This window comes from Acinonyx jubatus, chromosome B4 (assembly GCF_027475565.1).
Source record: "Acinonyx jubatus isolate Ajub_Pintada_27869175 chromosome B4, VMU_Ajub_asm_v1.0, whole genome shotgun sequence".
Taxonomy (NCBI): domain Eukaryota; kingdom Metazoa; phylum Chordata; class Mammalia; order Carnivora; family Felidae; genus Acinonyx; species Acinonyx jubatus.
Genome location: NC_069387.1, coordinates 130522488 through 130544729, shown reverse-complemented (window position 1 = coordinate 130544729; position 22242 = coordinate 130522488). Strand labels below are relative to the sequence as shown.

Here is a 22242-nt window from a genome sequence, read left to right as displayed (position 1 = left end):
AGACACAGGGTGATGGGTGCGAGGAGGCGGGGAGAGAGAGGGGCAGAGGGTGGAGGGCCCAGAGAGACGGAGAGGCACGGGCACAGATAGGGACAGGAAAAGACTGCTGAGGCCTTGCTCCTACAGGAGGCCAGGGCCCCAGGACAGCGGTGGCCCAGGCAGCTCCCCAGGCCCCACTGGGACCCGCTTTGAAGCCCGATCCCCCAGGCCCTCGGACCCCGGCCAGGGACGTCAGTGCTGAGGCCAGGGAGGGAGGGGAGGGAGGCCCACACCTTCTCAGGCTATCCAGGCCCTGAGTCCCACCCCAGCCCTACCCTCTCTCTGGCCTTCACTCTGGCCTCAGTTGGGCATCCAGACAAAAGAGAAGCTTCCTTCAGACAGGATTTACTTGTGTGGCTTTATCTGTGCTTGGATGGAGGTGGTGGGGGAGACGACCCAGTCAGTACTAAGAATCCCACCACCTCATGATGCAGGGTCCAGTTCCAGTGGCCTCCACAGGCCGCAGAGGGCACAGGTAGGCCCTAGTTGCCAGAGGGCAGACCCCTCCTCTGGCATTCGCTAAGCCCTTGAAAGAGATCAGTGGCCCTACCAGCAAGGAGGGTCCACCTATCAGCTTTTCATCCTCCTCCGGGCTACCTGCCAGGCCGTTCACGCAGGCCACAGTCCCAGCCACTGATTCACCCTCCCCTCCTGTCCCCACGTCACAAAGAGGGAGCTGGGCTTCTAGGGTTATCGAGGGCTGAGGGGAGGGCTTCCTGGCTGGAGGACCCTGAGAAAATCCCCAGGTACAAAGATGCCCCTCATTGGCCCTCTCGGTTCTATCTTCCACCAGCGTCTCCTGGAGATCTGCTGTGCATCGGGCCCCTGTGACGGGTCACCAAGAAGGAGAGGGTGCAGACCCTTCTCTCTGGGAGCTCACACCTATCAGGCTTCTAGACAGCCTGCCTCTACAGCCACTGCCCCTGTGACCCAGGCAGCTCCCCCCTTCCTTCTGGACCTCCGTTTCCCCGTCTGTAAAACCCAAGGCTCAGGCAAGACAAGCTTAACACGTTTCCAACCAGAGGGAGCGCTGGGCACCAGAGTCTGAGGGCTGAGGACCTCTCACCTCTCTGGGGCTCAGGATCCTCACCTGAGGAACAGAATGGGTAGGTGGCCCTGCATGGCCAGGATTGTGAGGGCAAAATGGAAGCCCGGTGGTTCAGGCTTTGCTCTCTGGACCCTTCCCAGCACCCAGAAAAGTTCAACATCCTCAGCCCCCTGCCAGTACCCTTTCTCTTGTGACAGAGCCACCTGGGGCCCAAAAATACCAGCAGTAAAAGTGGCAGGGCACATTTATTGAGGCTTACTGTGTGCCAGGGGTCATGCAGGCCTCAGACTCTGTCTCATCTAATCCTCCTGAGAACCCATAAGCCTAGGTGCCGTCACCATCCCCCATGGGACTCGGGGGAGCTAACAGACGTGGCTCGTGTCATGCTGGGAGTTATCAACTTGACATCCCCACCCCTAACTCTATCAGGAGGGGCAGACCACATTCTCCAGTGCTTCTCTGGAATTTGAGGCTCCTCCAGCAACCCCAGTGGTTCGAAGTGCCTCCAATCAGGACTCTGTCCATGTCAAGGTCTCTGCAAGTTGCCCCCTGCCCAAGAGGCTCTCCCCCTGGCTGCCTACCCTCAGCCTTTAAGGCTCAGTTCTGGTAATCACCTCCTCCAGGAAGCCTCCCACTCCCCTCTTCCTCCTCCAAGCTAGATTAGAAAACTCCTTTGGGCTCCCTCAACCTCTCAGGATTCCTTCTGCCGTGGCTCCTAATATGCTGTCTGGTCAATGTCAAGTGTAGCCCATCTTCCCGCCCCCCGCCCAAGACTGTGAGCTCCTCGAGGACAAGGCTGGGCCCACCTCACTGCTCAGTGCCCAGTGTTCGGCTCAGGGCCTGGAGCAGGGCAGGTCTCCCTGATGGTGCTGGGGAATGAACAAACCAATGGATGAAGGGCAATGCTGAACAAAGTCTCAACCCCCTTCTTTTTATCTGGGGGTCTCTTTACAGGTCCAAGGCCCCTGCGTCCCCCAGGAAGGCATCAGAGCAAAACCAACAGCAGGTACGTCTCGGGTCACTTGCCAGCTTGTCCTGAACCCTCAGGTCAAGGTCCCACCAGCTCAGGAAAAGGTGCTGCCCCAGAGAGCCAAGCATGCCCTCTCCCACCATCGGGACACCAGAGAATCCAGCCTCACAGCAGTAGGGAGTGAGCCAGCACTGACTCGCCCAGGAGAGAATCACCTTGACATTTTGGGGATCGTGCTGTGGCTGAAGCCGCGGTCAGGCATGACGAGGTGGATAAGCTCGCTCTGGGCAGACTGTGGAGGGAGGCAGGAGGGGCTTCCCAGAAGGACCCTGCTCCGTGAGGCAGACAGAGCCCTGCCTCCACCCCCTAAGCCACCCCCGCCCCCTGCATCCGAGAATTTCAGGGAGCCCTGTGGGGAAGCAGCCCCGGGTTTCTGTTTCAGAGCATCTCCCCTTCCCACCACGGGAAAAGAGGAACAAGCTGGAGCCCTGGACAAGCTCCCATCCTGGGGCTGCACCTAGCTACGGCCGTGAGAAGAATGTATTCCCAGAGACTACAAGGCAGAGAAACACGAGCAGGAGCGACTAGATGGTCTTAAACGCCCAGAAATGAGAAATGAAGGCAATCGAGAGTGATGGATGCTTCCCGCAGCCGCGCTGATGAGTCCCTTCAGTCACCCGCTGCTCGGAGGCATTTAAAAATGGCTTGGCTGGTTCAGTCAGTGAAGCACCCGACTCTTGGTCTCAGGACTGTGAGTTCGAGCCCCGTATTGGGTGTATGGATGACTTAAAATAAAAAAAGAAAAAAAAAAAGAAACCCTGCCCCTCCTGCTCCCTCCCACTCAGCTCTCTTGGCTCTGAGGGGCTCCCTGGGAACCCCCCAGTCCCATCCCTGGTCCCTGGGTCCGTGAGCTTCCCCAGAGAGCCCCAGCTACCCTGACACGTACTATGATAAGCAGGATAAAGTAGATGAAGTTGTAGAAGGAGTGAGCATCCATCACATAGTACATGATCTCCACCCAGCCTTCCAGGGTAATCACCTGCAGCCAGAACAGAGCAGAGGACCGGTGAGCCTGAGACAGGAAAGGCGGCACCCTCAGGAAAGACAGGCAACCAACGCAGCGCCCCAGACAGAGGCCCCACTGTGTGCCAGACTGCTGGGCACACATTCTCTCTCGAACTCTCCACAAGGCTCCATGGGACGGCCATCCTCGTCGCCCATACACGGGTGAGAAAACTGAGGTTCAGAGAGGTTACAGTATTTGCCCTCTGTCACACAGCCAGGAAGGCGGGGAGCCAGACTTGAGCCTGGTCCCTCTTGCTCCAGAGCCTGCCCCTCTCCAGTCTCCCTCACTGAGGCAGGAGGGCTGGAAGCAGGGGGCCCTGGACTCCAACTCCAGCTCACCAGCTGGGCCTAGGGTACAGCTCAGCTGAGCCCAGGAGTGTGGCTATGATGGGGCTGGTGTGACTGTTGCCCCCGTTCTCCTTCCCAGAGAGGGAGGCAGAGCAGCCTCGGGCAAAGCAAACGCTGGGCGCTCCCTAGCAACTGCCCTCTCCCAGGCAACCCATTCACACCCCTGGGGGCTGAGGGTCTCAAAACACAGCTGCTGGGCTGTGATCACATCACATCACGCCTTGCAGCTCTGAATTCTGTGATCTCGATGCTCCCCAGAGCAAAGCACACAGAGCAGCCGCTTTGATAAGGCCCTCCCCTCTTCTTGGGGCTTCTCAGCCACCACCCCCTGCTCCAGCCCTGTTCTTCCTTCCGAGGGCAGCGGGAAGGTGACCTTTACCAAGCACTCACTCCACACTTTGCTGACTGTTCGGCTCCCATCATCTAGCTTCTTCTTCTCAGCCACTCAGGGTGAGAGGGGGCTGTTATTACCCCCACGTTAAAGGTGAAAAACTGAGGCACAGAGGCAGGAAGCGGTACCCAGTCTTAGAGCCCTCGTTTCCTCAACACGCCCCACCCCGGTCGTCTGCAGCGCAGTGGGGCCGTGCAAGGCACACAGTAAAGTTAACACTGTGAGTGTGTGTATATGTGTGCACTGAGTAAAATGTATTTCTTACTGACTGATCAACGAAAAAGGTCCGAGAGATTCTACCCAGACAGACAGACAGCTCCTTGGTGCTCACCTTGAACCTTCCCTGCACTCAGGCCTTGGCTCAGGTGGTCACCTCCACCAGGAATGTCTTTTCCCCCATGTCCTGTGTGCAGGCCTTGCCTGGTCAGCCCCTCTAACAGGCGCGAGTCTGGTCTCTCCCCTCTAGGTCTGTACCTCACTGCCGGGATCCATCGGTCCCCAGGCAACCTGGGGTTCCACAAAGAGCACAGGCTTTGGGGGCACCCGGCCCGGGGTTAGAATCCTGACTCTCCACTAACCAGCATGTGATCCATCAAATAGCTTGCTTCCTTTCTCTCGAACCTCAGTTGCTCTGTCTATAATAGGGGCACGCTAACGCCCATCGCGCCAGCAAGTCGGGCAGATTTCAATGAAACAGGCGGCCAACACCTAGCACAGAGCCCTCCCTGCCAGAAGAAGCTGTTCCCCCTGCCCCTCACCCCACCCCACTCCAGTCTCCCGGGCCCCAGCCTGTGCACTGGTGCCAGGCCTGAGCGGCCTCACCTGGAAGATGACGATCCAGGCGTAGCCGATGTTGTCGAAATTGATGGCACCCTTGTGGGGGTTGGCGCTGCCCGTGCGGCACACGTTATAGTAGCGGTTCCAGTTGACGCAGAGCCCGCTGGCATTGAGGTCCTGGCGCCCCGCCCCGAAGTCGTAGACATCATCCTTGGACAGGCAGCACTCACGGCCCTGCTCCTTGAGTGGGGGGATCTCGTGGCAGCCCATGATGCCATTGTCCCCCGAAAGGGAGCAGATGAAGGGCATCTCGTCGTCCTCCTCTGGCTGGTAGTAGGGGGGCAGGGCCACATCCCCTTGTCTGTGCACAGGTGATGGCGGGGGGAAAAGAAGAGAAGGGGAGGGGTCACCACCAGGAGGAGCAGGAAGGGGAAAGGCCACGTAGTGTGACAGAACTGTCCCAACAGGTCCTGTCACTGCCTCTAGACCTTGGCCTATGTTGTTCCCCCACCTGGGACGCCCTTCCCCATGGTCAAAAAATCTCCCACTGACCCACTGCAGTCAGTTCTAGGGTCCCTTCCCTAAGGGGGCCTCCCCAGGATGGAGCAGGGCTAGTCCCTGACCCGCTGTGGCCAGACTGTGCCCTGCACACACCCGCATTGCTCCTAGGGCATATGTACCCAACTTCTCTTGGAGCCTGAAGCTCTTTTAGGACAAGGACGGGGTCTCAGGCTCCCCAGTCCCCATACACTGTTTGGTCAGCACAGAGTACACGTTTAATCAACAAACGTTGAATTCTACTGATCCAACAGATGAGGATCTGATCCTCTGCCTGCCCCACCCCTTCCCATCTATGTAACCTTGGGCTGTTAACTTCCTCTCTCCAGACCTCAATTTCCTCATCTGTAAGACAGAGATGACAATCTCTGCCCTACCCATCCTGTGAGGTTAAACAATGAGTCATTGCAACCCAATCAAAATCCCAACTTGTTTGTGTCTGTGGAACCTGGACAGATGGTTCTAGGATTTATCTGGATGGAAGAATAGGCAAGACAGTTTTTTTAAAAGGAGAAAGAGGAGTGGAGTCCAGTCTTACAAGAGAGCAAAATACAACTACAATTATTACTAGAGTGTATAGTATTGCAAGAGGAACAGAAAGATTCATGGAACACCACAGAGCACAGGGACAAACCCATACATAAAACAGAACTTAGTCTATTACAGAAACACCTTTTCAGATCCATGGGGAGAAGAAGAATTAAACAATAAATGCTTCTGAGACAACTGTTATCTGGAAAAAGAATAGATCCCTACCTCACACCATATACAAAAATAAACTTCTTGAAGACTTGGTATCAAAAGAAAAAAAAAAAGAATGTAAATAATCTCATTATTAATTATTTATATTGATTGCACATTGAAAATAGTAATCTTTTGGATATATTAGGTTAAGCAAAATATATTACAAAATTTAAAATAATAAACTTCTGGTGGATTAAAAATCATAAATGCAACAAACATAATCACAAAAATATTACAAGAGAACGGGAAATATTTCTGTTAATTCAAGATATATAAGGCCTGGGATACCTGGGTGCCTCAGTCAGTTAAGTGTCTGACTCTTGGTTTCGGGCTCAGGTCACAATGTCACATTTCATGAGTTTGAGTCCCGCATCGGGCTCTACATTGCCCGTACAGAATCTGCTTGGGATTCATTCTCTTTCCCTCTCTCTCTGCCTCCTCTCTTTCTCTTCCTCTCTCTCTCAAATGAAATAAATAAACTTAAAAGAAATAATTGAGGAAAAAAAAGGTATACGTGTAAGGCTTTCCTGGATAAAATCTACAAATCCAAATTCTACAAAGGCAAAGTTCAAGATTGACTATATAAAAATGTAAAACTTCTATGAGACAAAAGAGAGCATACTAAGTAAAAAGACAAGCTAAATAAATAAATAAATAAATAAATAAATAAATAAATAAAAAGTAGAGGCAGGCAAACTTTTTCTGTAAAGGGCCAGATAGGGCCATATGGTCTCTGTGCCAATTACTCAACTGCACTCTTGAAATGCGAAACAGTCATAGGAAATAGGTAAACAAGTGGGTATGGCCGTGTTCCAATAAAACTTTATTTACAAAAACAGGCTAGAGATTGCCACTGCCCTGGGATAGGTATTGGCAATATATAAAACAAATAGAAGACATCTAGACTATGTTAAAACCACCTGTCACTCAAAACCACCTGTGCCCCCACTAGGGGGTAAAAGGACAAAAGAAAAGAAAAGAAAAGAGAAAAATTTCACAGAAGAAATAAAAATGGCCAAGATGCTTGGCGGGGGGTGGGGGGAAGCCAACGTACCAATATACAGGAAGAGATGCTCACTTGACTGATAACAGGAAAATGCAAACAAAACTAACACCGAGATCATTTTACACCCATCCAAATGGCAAATATTTCAGGCCGATGGTACTGAGTGCAGAAAAGAGTGAGCACAAACACACATGCGCATACACTGTTGGTGGGAGTGTAAATTGATATAAACTTTTTGGGGGGCAATTTAGCGGCATCCGCCAACAATGAACACGTACACATCCGACCCAAATACAAATGGCCACCTGGCAGTAATAAAGGCACCCTTGCAATTCAGTGGAAAAAGGGTGGACTTCTCAACCAATGCTGCTGGGACAACTGAATATCTGTACAAAAAGGGAATCTGTACATACCACACTAAGAGACGGAATACAGACCCAAATGTGAAAGATAAAACAGGAAAGCTTCTAAAAGAAAACACTGGAGGATATTTTCATCACCTTGGGTTAAGAAAAGATTAAACTGGACACAAAAAGCAATACTGAAAAAACGACTGGTAATCTGGACTTCATTACAACTAAGGGCTTCATCGTCCAATAGCACCATTAAGAGACATATCTATCTATCCACCAAAGGACTCAACATATCTATCCACCAAAGGACTCAAATCGAGAATACAAAGAACCACTGCAAATTTATAATAAAAAGAAAGACCACCCAATCTAAAAACAGCAAAAGACTGTAACAGACACTTCATAAGAGGATACACGTGAAAATTGCCAACCGTCACTAGTCATCAGGGCAAAACAAACTGAAACCACAATAAGGTACCACTGCACTCTCCCTGGAAGAGTGACAGTGAAAAGGACTGACGTTACCAAATGTCGCTGAGGATGCCGGGCCACCGGAGCTCTCAGACTTTGCTAGCCGACATTGAACGCAACCATCTTGGAAAGCCATTTGACAAAATCTACTAAAGCTAAACGTACGTGCACCCTTAACAATTCCACTCCTGGGTATTTACCCAAAAGAAAGGATGGCCACATCCACCAAAGATATGTACGAGAATACGCATGAGTCATAAGAGCCAAAAAAGAAAAAAGAAAAAAAAAAAACAGGAACAACCCAAGTCAACAGTAGAATGAAAAAACAAAAAAAAAATAAGTAGTCGTATATTTGCTCAATATATACCCACAGCAATGAAAAAGAAATAAAACCCACAAGAACGTGGGTGAATCGCAAAGACACATTACACTGAGCCAAAGAAGCAGACACAAAAGGTAGCATCCTGTATGACTGCATTTAAAGAAACCTCAAGAACAGGCAAAACAAATCTACGGCGATAGAGGTCAGAATAGTGGCCGCTTTGGGGTGAGGGGGACAGGAACCAGCAAGGGGCAGGAGGGAGCCTCCCTAGGCCCCCTAAGTTTCTCTGGGTAGCTTCACACTGGTGTGGACCCACGTAAAACATCATTCAGCTCTACACTTTAGTTGTGTCCACCGCTAAACACAATTTGTACCTTTAAGAAAGAAGCATAAAAATATACATACACTTTGGGGTGCCTGGGAGGCTCTCAGTTAAGCGTCCGACTCTTGGTTTAGGCTTGGGTCGTGATCTCATGGTTCATGGGATCAAGCCTCAAGCTGGGCTCTGGGCTGGCAACACGGAGCCTGCTTGGGATCCTCTCACCCTCCCTCTCTCTCTCTCTGTCCTTCCCCCACTCATGCGGGCACTTGTACACATGCAACCTCTCTCTCAAAATAAATAAACCTTAAAATATATGTGTGTGTGTGTGTGTGTATATACACATACACTTTGACTGGCGATGATGAGTCTAGCCATTGATCCCACGTGTATATAAGGATCACACGTGTACAGGATGCGTCCTGCAGCCCCGTACGGAAGAACAAAAACTTGGAAACCACGCAACGTCCATCAACAGGGGCTGGCTAGATGAACTGCCTTTTATCCGTGGAATAAGAAACCCTGGTGTAAAACACCCTCAAGACACATTGTCAAAGCAATTCGCATATTTAAAGTCTGCCTGGGACGCGAACGGCCTTCAGACGGAATCCGGGAGAAGGGACCAGACGCCTTGCAGAGGACATCAGTCCTGGGTTCAGATTCCGGGCCCCGCCACTTCCTAGCTGGGCAGTACTGTCCTGACTCTGTGCCCCAGAACCCTCAAACAGACCGTGTGGGGTCTCCCCAAGGGCACATGAGACTGAAGGGGTGCTCTGAGCACCCTCACCGGAGGCAGGCGCTGCAGGCAGGGGAACCTGGGTTCTCACACCGGCTCTGATGTTGCCAACCTTGCCCTGGAGCAAGATACCCCTCTCTTGGCCTCTGCCTCCCAGTCTCCACAAGGGGTCAGATTTAAGCATTACCTCAGTCACACCTGTTGCGCTGGAGCACCTCATCATTGTTAACCAGGCAAATACACCAGTCTAGAGACACCCAACAACCAAGTAAGTGAACTCACCAGTGTAATTTCAGGAGGAAATCAAGCAGGCTAATGCAACAGAGTGTCTGGGAGTAAGGGGGTGGTGAGGGAAGGCCTCCAGCAGGTGGTGACCTTGGGGCTGAGGCGGGACAATGAGGAGGAGGCCACGGAATGACCTAAGTAAAGACCCGTGTGGGACAGAGGGGTCTGGAACTGTCCTGAACCCCCAAAGCTGAGAGCTCATACCCACACACCTCCATCTTTGAAGACCAGCCCGGGAGAAGTGGGTGCCCCCCGCTTCCTGCTGCTGTGGGGCCCACCTCTTCCAAGTGACGGACACAAGAGTAGGCCCCCACGTGCCCACGGGATCCTTCCCACAAGGGTGCCCCTTCTCTGGTCCCCGCGGCAATGGGGGCAATGGGAGGGTGAACCGGTCGCCTCCCCCATCCTCACCCCGGCTCTCGGGGTTAGCTTCCTGTCTACAATTGACAGGACATGTGAGAGAAAGCTGAGCCCACCCTGGAGGGCGTCCCAAGCCTCCCGCAGTCGTCCCCCGTCCACGAGAGCCCCTCGGTGGAGGCACCTGTGACCAGTTCCCCAAGGGCAGGAACTCTGCCTTCTGTTGTGTCCTGAGCACTAAGCACGGGCTTGGCAAGAGCTGACACTTGAGTGCTGCTCTCGAGCGAGAGGCTGGTTCGGTCCCCCCGGGGCCTGGCACAGGGCAGGAGCCCACCGAGGCGCAGCAACGTGTCAGCATCCTCCCGTCCAGACGCATCCATGCGGGTACGCACGCCCAAACACGCCGCTCCTCCCTCACCGCGGAAATTCCACAGATGTCAACTCTCCCAGGCAACTCAACCCGACTCCTGCAAGAGCCAGAGCTGGACTTCTGTTGAGACGGCTTTCGACAATCACCTCTCTGGGGTGGGGAGCCCACCCACCCGCTTATCAAGGCAAACGGGCCGACTGCGAGTTGACCTTTCCTGGATGACTGGGAGTCACCAAGAGGGATGTCTGTGCTGGAATTGGGCCAGGTTCGGTGTCTGCCTTTGAGGGTTTCTGCCTTCTTATTCCGTGTTGGCATCACGTCTGCTTGGGTCTCAGCTGTCCTTTTCCCTCCTGTTGGAGCCCACAGTTTGCCGCTTCCACTCTGCTGGCCCCATTCGCAATCACCGAGTAAGTTAAAACTGTGTATGAAGTAAGAGTCACTAGGAGCTGAATTCGCACCTGAGGGCCTATTTGAGCCCTCAGTGGCCTTTTGTGCTCCTTTTGAGAGCTCAGTGGCCTTTTGTGCTCCTTTTAGTGTCCAGCCACTCACGGGAGACCCACCACCAGCGCACCTGAGCACATTCCTTGGCTTCTCTCCACTCCTGGGAGTAAGGGTTGGGACCAGGTGCTCCCCGGGGAGACCCTCCCCGTCCTAAAACATCCAGCACCCCTGCTGCCCCAGGCAAAGCTGGCTGGCTGGCTGGCAGCCCCCCGGGTGGTGGGGGCGGCACTCACATGGTGAAGTTCTCCTCCAGGAAGCAGCGGTTACGCAGCAGGCCCGCCCAGAGCTGCACGCCGATGATGCCGAAGATGAAGAAGACGAAGAAGCAGAGCAGGAGGACATTCCCCAGCATGGGCAGCGTGTCCAGGAGCAGGTTCACCAGGATCCGCATACCTGTGAGTGGGGGAGGGTAGAGAGACTGTCAGCCTTGGGAGCAGAAGTCCCAGGAGGACAGAGAGAGAGCAGGGTTAGAGAAACAGAGACAAGGGCATGGAGAGGAGAGGTGGGGACACGCGGGCAGGGGCTCCTTGGGGCTCCCAGCCTGCTCAGGGGCCATTAAGCAGACCTTCTCCTTGATGTCCGCCCCTCTGCCCAGAGGCCGCAGAAATGGCTCTGGGCCCCACCACTCTTTCACCAGATTCCGGATGAAAAAGCAGGCGTTTACGGGACACTGTTGATGTGCCAAACTCTCTTCTGGGTAATGCAAAAATGTGATGTCCTTCAGAGACCTTGAGCCAGTCCCTTCCCCTCTTAGAAGAGAAGGTCCTCAGCAAAGGGGCCCAAGAAGACAGCAGCCACCCTGCAAAGGTTCCCCAGTCAAGAGCCGCACCCAACTCTCCTGACGCTCCCAACCCACAGAGCAAATGGGGGAACGCACTCCACTTCCAGCCCCATCCCACTCTTACCACCCTTCACATCTACTTCCCTATCCTTCCCTTCGGCCCCCCCTGCCCTGGGCCGACCCATCCACATGCCCTCTCCCTTTCCACAGGCTCAGTCCCAACCCCTGGCACCCCCCACCCCTCCGTCTGCCCCCTTGACTCCACGAATGGAGCTCTGGACACCCCAGTCAATGCAGAATCCACAGGAGCACAAACCCCAGGCAGATGGGTCACCTCCCTGGTTTGGCCCAGCCACCTTTCCCAGCCCTAAGAAAACATCCCCACTCCCCCACTCTAGTCCCCATGGTTTGCCTGGGCTGCCGTGGAGATCACATGACATGGGCCTGACCAATCAGCACATCCCGTTCCTCTAGCCCCAGTGATTGGTCCAGAATAGGCATGTGACCCCAGCCAGGACCAATGAGGGTCAACCCTGAGACTTCAGCTGAAACTACAGGGGGAAATGCTCTCTTTGTGCAGAGGTTGCCAGCTGGGCAGACTTAAGGCCGGAGCTGCTGGGCCCATCTTGCCTCAGCAGGGCAGCACCCGCCTACAATTGAAGCCAGCCCAGGAAAAACAGAGCCCAGGACACAACAGGGACAATTCTTGACAACAGCCTGGAAGGACTGCAAGAGGTGAACCTTATGAAATTGCTGTAAAATGTGCAGGTACAATACCATGAATTTTTCTGGGGAGAAGATCCACACCAGTGTCTGTGGTCCCAAAGAGGGTCAGGAGTGATGGGTCACTCTTGAGTACATACCTTCCAAGCTCCTGTGAGATCTGACTCTACCTACCTCTCTAGCTTCAGATCTCTCTCTCTCTCTCTCTCTCTCTCACACACACACACACACACACACCCCTCTCACCAATTTGCATCCTATGGTTAGCAGTACCAAATTATTTGAAGTTCCCTAAACATATTATGGGATTTCACACCTCCATGCTTTTATGCATGCTTTCTGGAACACTCTTCCATCTCTCTTATGCCTGGTGAATCCCTATTCAACCACCACAGCCCAGCTGAAGCTCTATTTTCCCTCTGTAAAGACTTCCCCTATTCCATCCCAGGTAGAGTCCATCCCTCTCTCTTCTGCTCTGGGCAATCTCAGCACTTCTGACCTAGGGTGACTTGCACAGTTGTGCAAGTTGCATACCACACAATCTTGGAGGCCCCATTCACTACGTAGCCTTCTAGCGCTAGTGTATTATTATTTGTTTACCCCTTCCTCTTCCACTGGGCTGTAAGCTCCTGGGAGCAGGACCTGTGTCCAGTCAGCATTCTCAGAACCCAGCAGATCCTAGCCCAGAACAAAGCCTCAGCCAACATTTGTTGAATACGTGATGAGTCATGAGGAAAGAACGGAAGATTGGAGAAGGGAGGATGAAAAGATGGTGACAAGGAGAACAGTGGCCCTATTCAGATTTTTATTTATTCCAGGGGTGATGCTAAGGTGGTTGTTAACGAGGGTAGTTATTTCAGATTTGCATCACGAGCTCTGTGTGGAGTGATTTCCAATCAATAATTAATGCCTGCCCCGTCCTCCCTCCCCACAAAACTCGGTCAGCCTCCTCCCGGAGAAGGCAGTGGGTCTCCCTGGCAGGCTGCTGCCTCCAGTTGAGAGCAGGCCAGGGTGACTGAGGGCTAAATACCCCACCCCCACCCTCACCCTCAATAGGGATAGCCCAGGGAGTGTTGGGAAGGGAAACAAGGAAATAGACCAAGCACCCTTGCGATCCATCCAAATCCGGGCACCTTCCTGGAGGGACTGACTTGAGCTGGGCCCTGCAGGATGACAGGAGCTTGTGGCAAACGCACAAAGGTATGACCGTTCAGAGAGCGCATCGAGGCCATGCTTGGGAGTGGCCGCAAAGCGGGATCTAAGGAGCGAGGGGCCCTGGGCTAGGGGACTGGTCAGGGAAGGCCATGAGCAGATTCTAAGCAGGCCGAGCCCTTGGACAGGGCAGTCCTAGAGGATGGGACAGCGGCAGGACCAGGACGCAACCAGCCATGTGAGAAGGGGTTGGGTCAGAAAGGCCTTGAGGGAGCAGGTGGCTCTGAGCCACCCCAGCCTGACTGCTCCATGGCTGCCCCCCCCCCACCCCCCAGCCTTTGTTGCTCGATTAATTACATTTCCCTTGTTCTCCAGGATATTGAAATTCTGAAAGACTCCTCAAAACCTGCCTGGCTGGCTTCCCTGAATGGCAGCCCTTCCGTCCCCCTTCCCCTCCTCCCTCTGCCAAGCCAGGCCCCAGCTCACTCCACAGCCCTCCCTTGGGCCCAGGGAGTCCCAGGGCCACTGAGCCAAGGCATAATTAGCTAATTAGGGACTCAGAACGAATCCATCTTTCCGTGCCAGGGAAAAGGGGCCACAGGATTAGGGAGTCAGGGAGGACCCCACGAGACCCCAGCTAACCCTCCTTTTATGCCTGCAGTCAAGTAATTAGCTAAGGCACGTCGTCGGATGGTTCCTCTCTGCCCTCAGTTCCCCCGGCACTGGGCTCAGGAGGTGGAGGCAGAGAGGAGAGGCAGAGAAAGAAATGGAGACAGAGGACAGAGATGGAGAGAAAGACCAAGAAAGGCAAAGACAGAGATGTCTGCCTCAGACCATCCTTCCTACTCAAGTCGAAGCACACCTATCCCCAGCCCCGCCCGCCTCCTCCAGGCGGTCTCTGATTTCCACCCCACACCAGTGAAGCCTTCCTGCCTCCAGTTCCCCCAGGTGTTCACTCACCATCGCTCAAGATGAACTTTTCTGGTTTTGCTTTCTTAGTGTGATGTCTCGGGCCTTCAGCCTGGGGTAGAGGCCAGGACCAGACTCCCTGGCAACCCCATGAGTGTGGCTGAAGGCCCTGCTTCCCCGGGCGAGAGGGGAAAGAGGACCCCAGAGTCCCCAGGACATCCAGTGCTTGGGTGAGTGCCCAGAGCACCAGCCCAGGACGGGACGCCTGGGTGCCTCTCCTGGTGGGGCAGCCCTGAGGCCGGCCTTGCCCCCGCGGGGCCCCAGTGGCCTCATCTACAGAAGACAGTGGTTCCCATCCGGTCAGCCTCTCGAGGCTGGGACAGGACCTCAGAGGAGGAGCCCCCAGAGCCAGAAGCTGCCAGGAGTCCTTCCACCCCCGTGGGGAAGGTACAAATTCTTAGCCCATCCCCAAGCCCCTACGCACAGGCCCCAGCCTGTCTCCCCAGCCGCACCTCCCTCTGCCCACCACCCCACATCTAACCCTGCGGCTCCAGCCGGACTGGCAGACGCCCCCAGCACCCCTACTCTTCACCCTCACACACACACTGCCCCCACCGACAGCACTCTCCCCCATCACCACCTCCAGGATTCCTATTACTATTACCCTGTGGGGGGGGGGGGGTGCAATGCTAGGTCCACTCCCCAGGACAGCAGCACCCCATGCCGGTGTGACCTAGCCAGGCTGACCCCCTTCCAGCCCCCCGGAAAGCCCTCACACACACTCACAAGGCCATCTCCCCTCCTTTCTTAGACCTCAGCTGACTGGTCCTCTTTTCTGGCCCCTGGGCTGGGCTGGTAGCCCTGCAGTGAGCTGCCCACTGCCCTGCCCTCTCTCCATCGCAGCACTTATTACGCTGTCGGCCCTCATCAGTTCATGGCTCTGCCCAAACTGACCGCATCCTAAGCAGGAGGCCCAGAAGGGGTGTTCCGCATCCTCCGATCTAGCCCGGGGCCTGGCAGAGTGGCCCCCGAGGATGGCCACGAAGCAGTGACGGATGGGTGGATGGATCCATTCGACCAATATTTAGTGAGGACCTACTACGTGCCAGGCGCTGTTCTAGGTTCTAGGGGTGCATCGGTTAAAACAAACAAATGAATAAACGGACCAAGTCCCCTGCTCCCAGGAGGTGGACATTCTAGATACGGGTAGGGAGAGACCAAACCACACACATACTAAATAAATAAGTACATCTCCTCATTTGTTGGATGGTGTTACGAAAACAGCAAGTGGAGGAGCGGAAAGGGACGGGGGTGGGGGCGCCAGGCTGGGCCAGGGGTAGGACAGGTATAACCTGGGGGCCCGAAAGGCCTCGCTCGCAAGACGATACAGGGCACAGACTCACAGGAGGTAAGGGAGTCAGCTGCGTGCCCCTCTGGGAAGAGCTCTCTAGGCAGGTGGAACAGCCAGGGCAAAGACCCAGAGGTGGGGATGAATCAAGGAACACCCACCCAGGAGGCCAGCATGGCCGGAGGGAAGCGAATGAGAGGTGGCGGAAATGGGACTGCCCCGCAGGTGTGAGAACTCCGGCCCCTGTTCCACTGAGCGTCACGCGCAGAAGACAGACGTAGCTGAGGAGGGTTTGAAAGATCACCCCAGCTGCGGGGGCAGGTGGACTATGGCCGGCCGGGGTGGGAGAAGGCGACCCATAAGCAGACAGCCTGCAGGATGGTGTATAATCGCCCACATGTGACCCCCGGCCTGTGCACACACAGCTCAGGAAGGGGGGCCAGGCCTGTGGGCTCGGTGGCCATATGGCTGCTGCCTCCTGAGGACAGCCCTGCCCTCCCCTGGAACAGAAATGGGGAGCGCTGGGTGGGGGCAGGGGGAGGGGCAAGAGAGCTATGGCCCTGCTCGTGCCCTCCCTGCCAGGCTTCCTGCGTGACTCTCGGGGGCACTGAGCCTCCCGTCCATCTGTTCCCATCCCGCCCGGCCTCGCCAGGCCATCGCTCACCTGCCCCTCTGATAATCCACATCTGGCTGGATCCAGATGACGATGACAGCGGAGGTAGGGGACGTGGCTAAACTCTGGAGCTATTTTGAAGGTCAAGCAATCGATGGGATGTTGGCAGGGGTTGGAGGAAGAGAGGAGGCAGGGCATCTCCAAGGTCTGCAGCCTGAGGACAGAGCCACAGAGCAGCCGTCGCGGGGGACAGGACTCCTTTTGGATACGTGGAGTTTGGAGCGCCTGGTACACGTCCATGTGAAGCCATTTCATAGGCTCGTGGGGCCTGGGGTTCAGGGGAGAGGAATGTAGCCTACAAGTATCATGTGGGTGCATCAGGGTAGAGAGAGTCTCTGGATGGCATTTAAAGTTGGGAGCTGGATGGGGCGCCTGGGTGGCTCAGTCGGTTAAGCGTCCGACTTCGGCTCGGGTCATGATCTCGCGGTCTGTGAGTTCGAGCCCCGCGTCGGGCTCTGTGCTGACTGCTCAGAGCCTGGAGCCTGTTTCAGATTCTGTGTCTCCCTCTCTCTCTGCCCCTCCCCCGTTCATGTTCTGTCTCTCTCTGTCTCAAAAATAAATAAACGTTAAATAAATAAATAAATAAATAAATAAATAAATAAATAAATAAAGTTGGGAGCTAGAGGGAGACGGACGGTGGGCAAACTGATGAGAGCTGCTCAACCTTTTCACCGGACACCCCTAGACCAGACCCTCTGCTCAGGAGAAGCTGGGCAGCAGCCAGCCAAGAGGGGGCAGCAGCGGGGGACCTGGAAGGAGGTGGGGGGCGGGCTTCCTGAGACGCATCTCCCCTGGAGGTCCGGGGTGCTGTCTGCAGACAAGAGCTGTCAGCCCAGATTAGCGCAGCCACTCTGCCAGACCAGCTCAAGTAGAAAGAACCAGATCTGCGCCAGCCTCCACCATGGGTGCAGCCCACAGCCAGGAGAAAGGGTGCCAGGCTGAGGGCAAAGGGGGCCGAGGCGGTGGCTGGCCCAGGGGCACCCCCCTCTCGGAGGCCTGGCTAGGTCAGGGGAGGGTGCTGAGCGAACGGGAGAGGCCGTCTGCTGTTCCTGCCATTGCCAAGGCCAACTAATCAGGGGCACAGTGGGTGCCAGGGAGGCCCAGCCGGGCAGCATACGGCCGTGCTGCTGAGGACACAGCTGCTGGCCCCAGTCCAACGGAGGAGGGGCCTGGGGGCTGATGAGGGGCCTCGGTGCCCCCTCCTGAGTTGGGAACAGATGCCAGCCAAGGAGTGTGCGCCCCTAACCCTCTATCCCCGTGCTCACGCCCCAGGGTGGTCCTAGCCCCTGTCCCACAGAAGGTCCCGGAACACACCGTGGCCCAAAGAACTCCCACTCATTCTTCAAATGTCCTGTTCCCCTCTCCTCCATAAAACCTCCTCAAAGTAAATATTAGTGATCCTTCCTCTCAGTCCCTGCTGCCTCCATTACAGCATGTGACCCACTGGCCCATAGGTCCCGGCTAGGGTATCTGCCTGCAGAGAATGGGCTGTGTCTACTCTCCATGGCCCCTTAGTGAATGCTACTTTGGATGAATGAATGAATGAATGAATGAATGAATGAATACATAGTAGCCCACTCCCTTGACCTGGTATCCTGTGCAGGAATTGCTCCCTCCTGATTTGTAGAGTAGAACTTGAACTTGATTGCAGGGGAGGGGCAGAACAGCTCTCACCCTGCCCCCACCCCCCTAGCATTTCCCCATTCACACACCTGGTGTCTCTTCCTGTTCCCAAGTCAGGGTCTCACTAGGTGTTCTGGCCACATGTTTTCCCACCTACCTCCCTCTCTTCCAAGAAGGCAGCAGCCCTGGGGAAATCAGGCCCTGCACCCATCTCCCCTCCTCTCTCCCCACTCCTCCCCTCCCTACCTTCCCCCTGGGGGCTGCCAGGCCTTTCTCTGCAGGGTGGCTTGGGAGCCCCTGTGGGCACCAAGAACAGACAGCCCTGAAGTCCAAGGTGTGGCCTGGGGTGGAAGCCTCCTCCAGCTGCCCCCAAGACCCAAGGAAACACACACTTCAAGCGAAACTGCCCAGATTTTCACGCAAACTCTGTTTCAAAGTGAGTCTCCCAGCTTCCTTTCCGACAGATGCCCCGCAAGGCAGAATCCAAGAAGAAATCCTGGGGCCTCCTTCACCCATGCTCAGAATGGCTGGCCTAACCACAGCCCAGCCGGGCATGAACCTGGGCGGAAAGGGCCAGAGCAGGCCTGGGGTGAGGGGCACGGTGCCCAGCCGTGAATTCAGGGCCCCTCGGCCTGACGGGCAATTGAAAACGTGCCTGTAAGACCAGATCATTCGAACGCCTCTCATTCTGAAACCAGGGCTCTGAGGATCTCTGAAACCAAGAGTCTAGGATTCTGAGGAGTCTAAGATTCTCTATGACTCTCAGCAAGATTAATCCCACCAGGATCCCACGCAATCAGTATACAGCACGGGTACCTTACCAGGAGCCAGTGTTGTGCGGACATTTTGCTGCCCTGGTCTAGCAAGGGAGGGCTGGGACCCCATTTTATGGGTGGGGAAACTGAGGCCTGAGAGGCGGAGCCACTGCTCCAAGATCCCAGATGCAAACCCTAGTCTAACTGCTCTGGATGCTGTGATCTGTAGCCCCAACACTGGGACCCTCCTCCCTCTGTGCGAGAAACTGGGATGGGCCGGTTCACTGGGCACCTGCTGTACTCCTGGGTGCAGACTAACTCACGTGGAGGTGCTACGTGCATCCTCATTGTGCAGACAGGGGACCGGAGCAAGAGAGGAACCTTTCCCCAGGTCCCGAAGCTAATTAATGCAGGACCAAGCTTTGAAGACTGGCAGGAATGTTCTGTATGAACCGCTCTGCACCCGCCTCCTGCCTAGACTTGTCCCCATCAGGTCGCACAGAGCCCAGTGCCACAAGAGCTCTGTGCTCTTGACAGTGGAAGGTGTTCAGAAAGGGCCCCGAGGGCATCACTTCTGCTTTGACCCTGGATGTGGGCAGGGACTTTCCTCATGCCCTGCAGATGGTGTGGCTGTCTGGGATGCTACAAGTCACAGGGAGGAGAAGGCTGTAAAAAGGAGCCAAAAGCTCTGGGGTCGTGAGAACACAGGTTCAAGTCCGACCTCAGACCCCCCACCGCTATGTGGCCTTGGGCACTTTACTCAATCACTCTCTGCCTCGGTTTCCACATCTGTAAGTGGGCATCGTAATGGCACCAACATTACGAAAGAGCTGTTACGAAACAAGATGATACAGCCAGGCAAAGCACCGTGGCGAACTTGCCCGTTTCAGCCATTTATCATTATTAGTAAATCCCTAGAAGATGTGGAAAGCTCCCCTCCCGCCTTCCCCTGACACGCGGCCCCCTGCCCACCCAACATTTCCACCTTCTGCACGTGCAGGTCGGTCTGCCAAAAATGCCCTCTCCAACCCTCTGTGTGCTTGGTGATCGTCTCCCCAAATCAGCCTCTGCAAAGATGCCCTGATGCCCCCGCCCTGTCCTCAGTGTTCTAGTACCTTCTCACAAGAGTAACGCCTACTGACCACTTACTGCACCCAAAGTTCTATGCTAAGCTCTTTACACACATGATGGCATTTCATTCTTACAAAACCGTATAGAAATTGGTATTATTAACCCCATCTTACTGTTGGAAAATGGAGGCCTGGAGAGGAGCATGGGGGCCCAAGGCCCCACAATGGGCAAGTGGAAGGCCTGGGGCTAGAACCTGGGCCTGCACGTGTGGAGCAAAGCTTCAGCTCCTGGTCCCCCAGCTGGGACCTGTCGGTGGCCTCCCCCCCATAGCTCTGCCGGCCTTGCCTCCCTGTCTGTGGGCCCTGCCCTGGGAGCACATTTCCTGCCTCTCTGCATCACCGCCACCCCAGGCCCAGCCCAGAGGCCCCTGCACAGGGGTGGGTTATTGCTGAACCTGGGACTGTGAGCTGGGTGAGCTCTGAGGGTGGGCCGTGGCCCAGGCCAGGCTCAGTGTCCCCAGCAGCTGCCCACAAGCCTCCCGGCCTCCCTCGCACCCCTCTCCACAGCACAGGCTGGTCGACTCTAGATGTGGGCCAGCAACTCAGACTCAGTGGGCTCAGGGCCTAGCAGTGACTAGGCTGGTTTCTTACTGGAGAAAAAAAAGGCACTTTTCATATTTAAATGGCATGGCGTGGCCAATGGGCTTTGGGAGGCACCACAACATGCTTAAGGGGTGTGCAGGCCTAAGGGGTGTGCAGGCCGAGTGAGGAGTGAGGCCCGGAGTGAGGCCTGGAGTTGCCTGATTGCCCGGATGGCGCCCTTTTAGAGATGATCCAGCCCCATCTTGCCAAGGCCCAGAAAAGGATAGTGATTTATGAAGGCCACAGCAAGGAACCAGAACCCAGCCTCCTGACTCGCAATCTGGTGCTTTCCTCTCTCCCTCCCTCCCTCCCCAACCTTCTCCTCCATGCCCCGCTTCCCTTTAGCCATCAAAGGCAGAGCAGCGGCCTGGACCCAGACCTGTGGGGCCAGGTGGAGGGACCTATTTCACAAGGTTTGTAAAGAGCACCATGACTCCCAGGTGCCCCATCCGTCCTGGGCAAAGTCAAGAACTACACATTAATCCAGTCCCTCCTCTTGCTTTGTGCAAGAGTAGAGAAACTGAGGTCCAGAGACACGGTGGGGGGGGGGGGGGGGGACTTCCCAGGTCACACAGCAGACTCCCGGCAGAGCCAACAACCAGCACCTGCATTCCCTGACAACCCAACTAAGTCCTCCTGGCGGATCACGCGGAGGCTTTTGCAGCCGTGGCGGTCCTTTTTAAATTGCAAGTAGCCACCCGGCTCTCCACGGTTTTGCAATTAATAGCCCATAATTTCACTAGCGCCAACTCCCTAGGCTGCCACCTAGTGGCCAAGCTGAAAGCCACAGGCCATGGTTGAAAAGAGGGCGCCCCCGGGGGCCGAAGAAACTCTAAAGACAAACAGGAGGACTTGGAATGTTTCAGGGCAACATCTAGAGAAAAAGGAGGCAAGCAACCGAATCTCTCTAGAAGGCACTTGTAAGAACCTGTGCCACCCTCCCCATGCCACCCGTTCGCTGGCAACTCGGGGCAGAGGGCAAAGCTGTCCCTCCTATAAAGGAAGGGATGAACCACCCAACCCCGCTCTAACAGCCTGAGGCTCCTGTTAATTAAATTCCTCATCAGTGTGAATTCATCTTAAGGTCTCTTTCCCAGGGGAGCGCAGGGTGGTTTCTAAGTGGGGGGAGGGGACGGACGCATCGAGTATGGTTTGGATCCCGGAGGGTCTGTGCCCCCAACGCTCCCCCACGCCGGGGTCTGAGCCATTCTTTGCCAGCTGCGAGGCGCAGTCAGCTCTGAGCAGGAAACACATTCCCCATCGACGGGGCCCGGGCCTCCCAGTCTCGCCTGTTAGCAGGCAGGAGGCCCCACAGGAAGAGGCCGAACTCCTCTCTGGGTGCTCCAGGCCACGCAGCCTCCAAAACTGGGAGCAAGTCTCCGGGAGCAAGGGGCCCATCGCCGTCCTTCTCCAGAGAACCAGGCAGGCTGGTGCTGGGGACCTGGAAGTGACCTCCACAGCCAGGAGCCGCCTAATGAGCTCCTCACTCGGGGCAGTGAGAGAGGGAGGAAGAGGGCCCAGGGAGAGACACAGGCGCCACCCACCTCACGTGCGCACACACACATGCACACACATGGTCGCCTGTGGTCACAGAGACCCTCATACCCACGTGCACGCACACCCGGATGTACAGAAACTCCCCCTTGGAGACCCGCATTCTGTCCCCTCCTCTCGTAAACCTTCTCTTCTCAAATGTCCCGTCACATCGCTGTTCCGGGGCCGTCAGATCCCACCCTCGCCCAGTGTGTCCACTTCATACATATCTACCGAGCGACTCGAACATACCAGGCGTCGCTGCGGGCGCCCTGTGAATGAAGTCCGCCTTGCGGCCAGCTTCCTCGGAGAAGGGGGTGGGACATGAGGGAGAGGAACACACACTGCAGAAGGTGTGCCCATTAGAAACTCG

General features: G+C 55.3%; 1 protein-coding gene across 3 annotated transcripts in view; it reads right to left on the bottom strand.

Annotated features, from left to right (window-relative positions):
* CACNA1I (calcium voltage-gated channel subunit alpha1 I) overlaps nt 1–22242 on the bottom strand; it is a 134847-nt gene that overhangs the window by 40376 nt on the left and 72229 nt on the right. For all 3 annotated transcript variants that reach the window (XM_053226824.1, XM_053226825.1, XM_053226823.1), the window contains exons 6-8: nt 10894–11053; nt 4684–4999; nt 3004–3096 (exon numbers count right to left, since the gene is read on the bottom strand). In XM_053226824.1, the coding sequence (XP_053082799.1) occupies nt 3004–3096; nt 4684–4999; nt 10894–11053 (569 nt within the window). The remainder of the gene's footprint in view (nt 1–3003; nt 3097–4683; nt 5000–10893; nt 11054–22242) is intronic.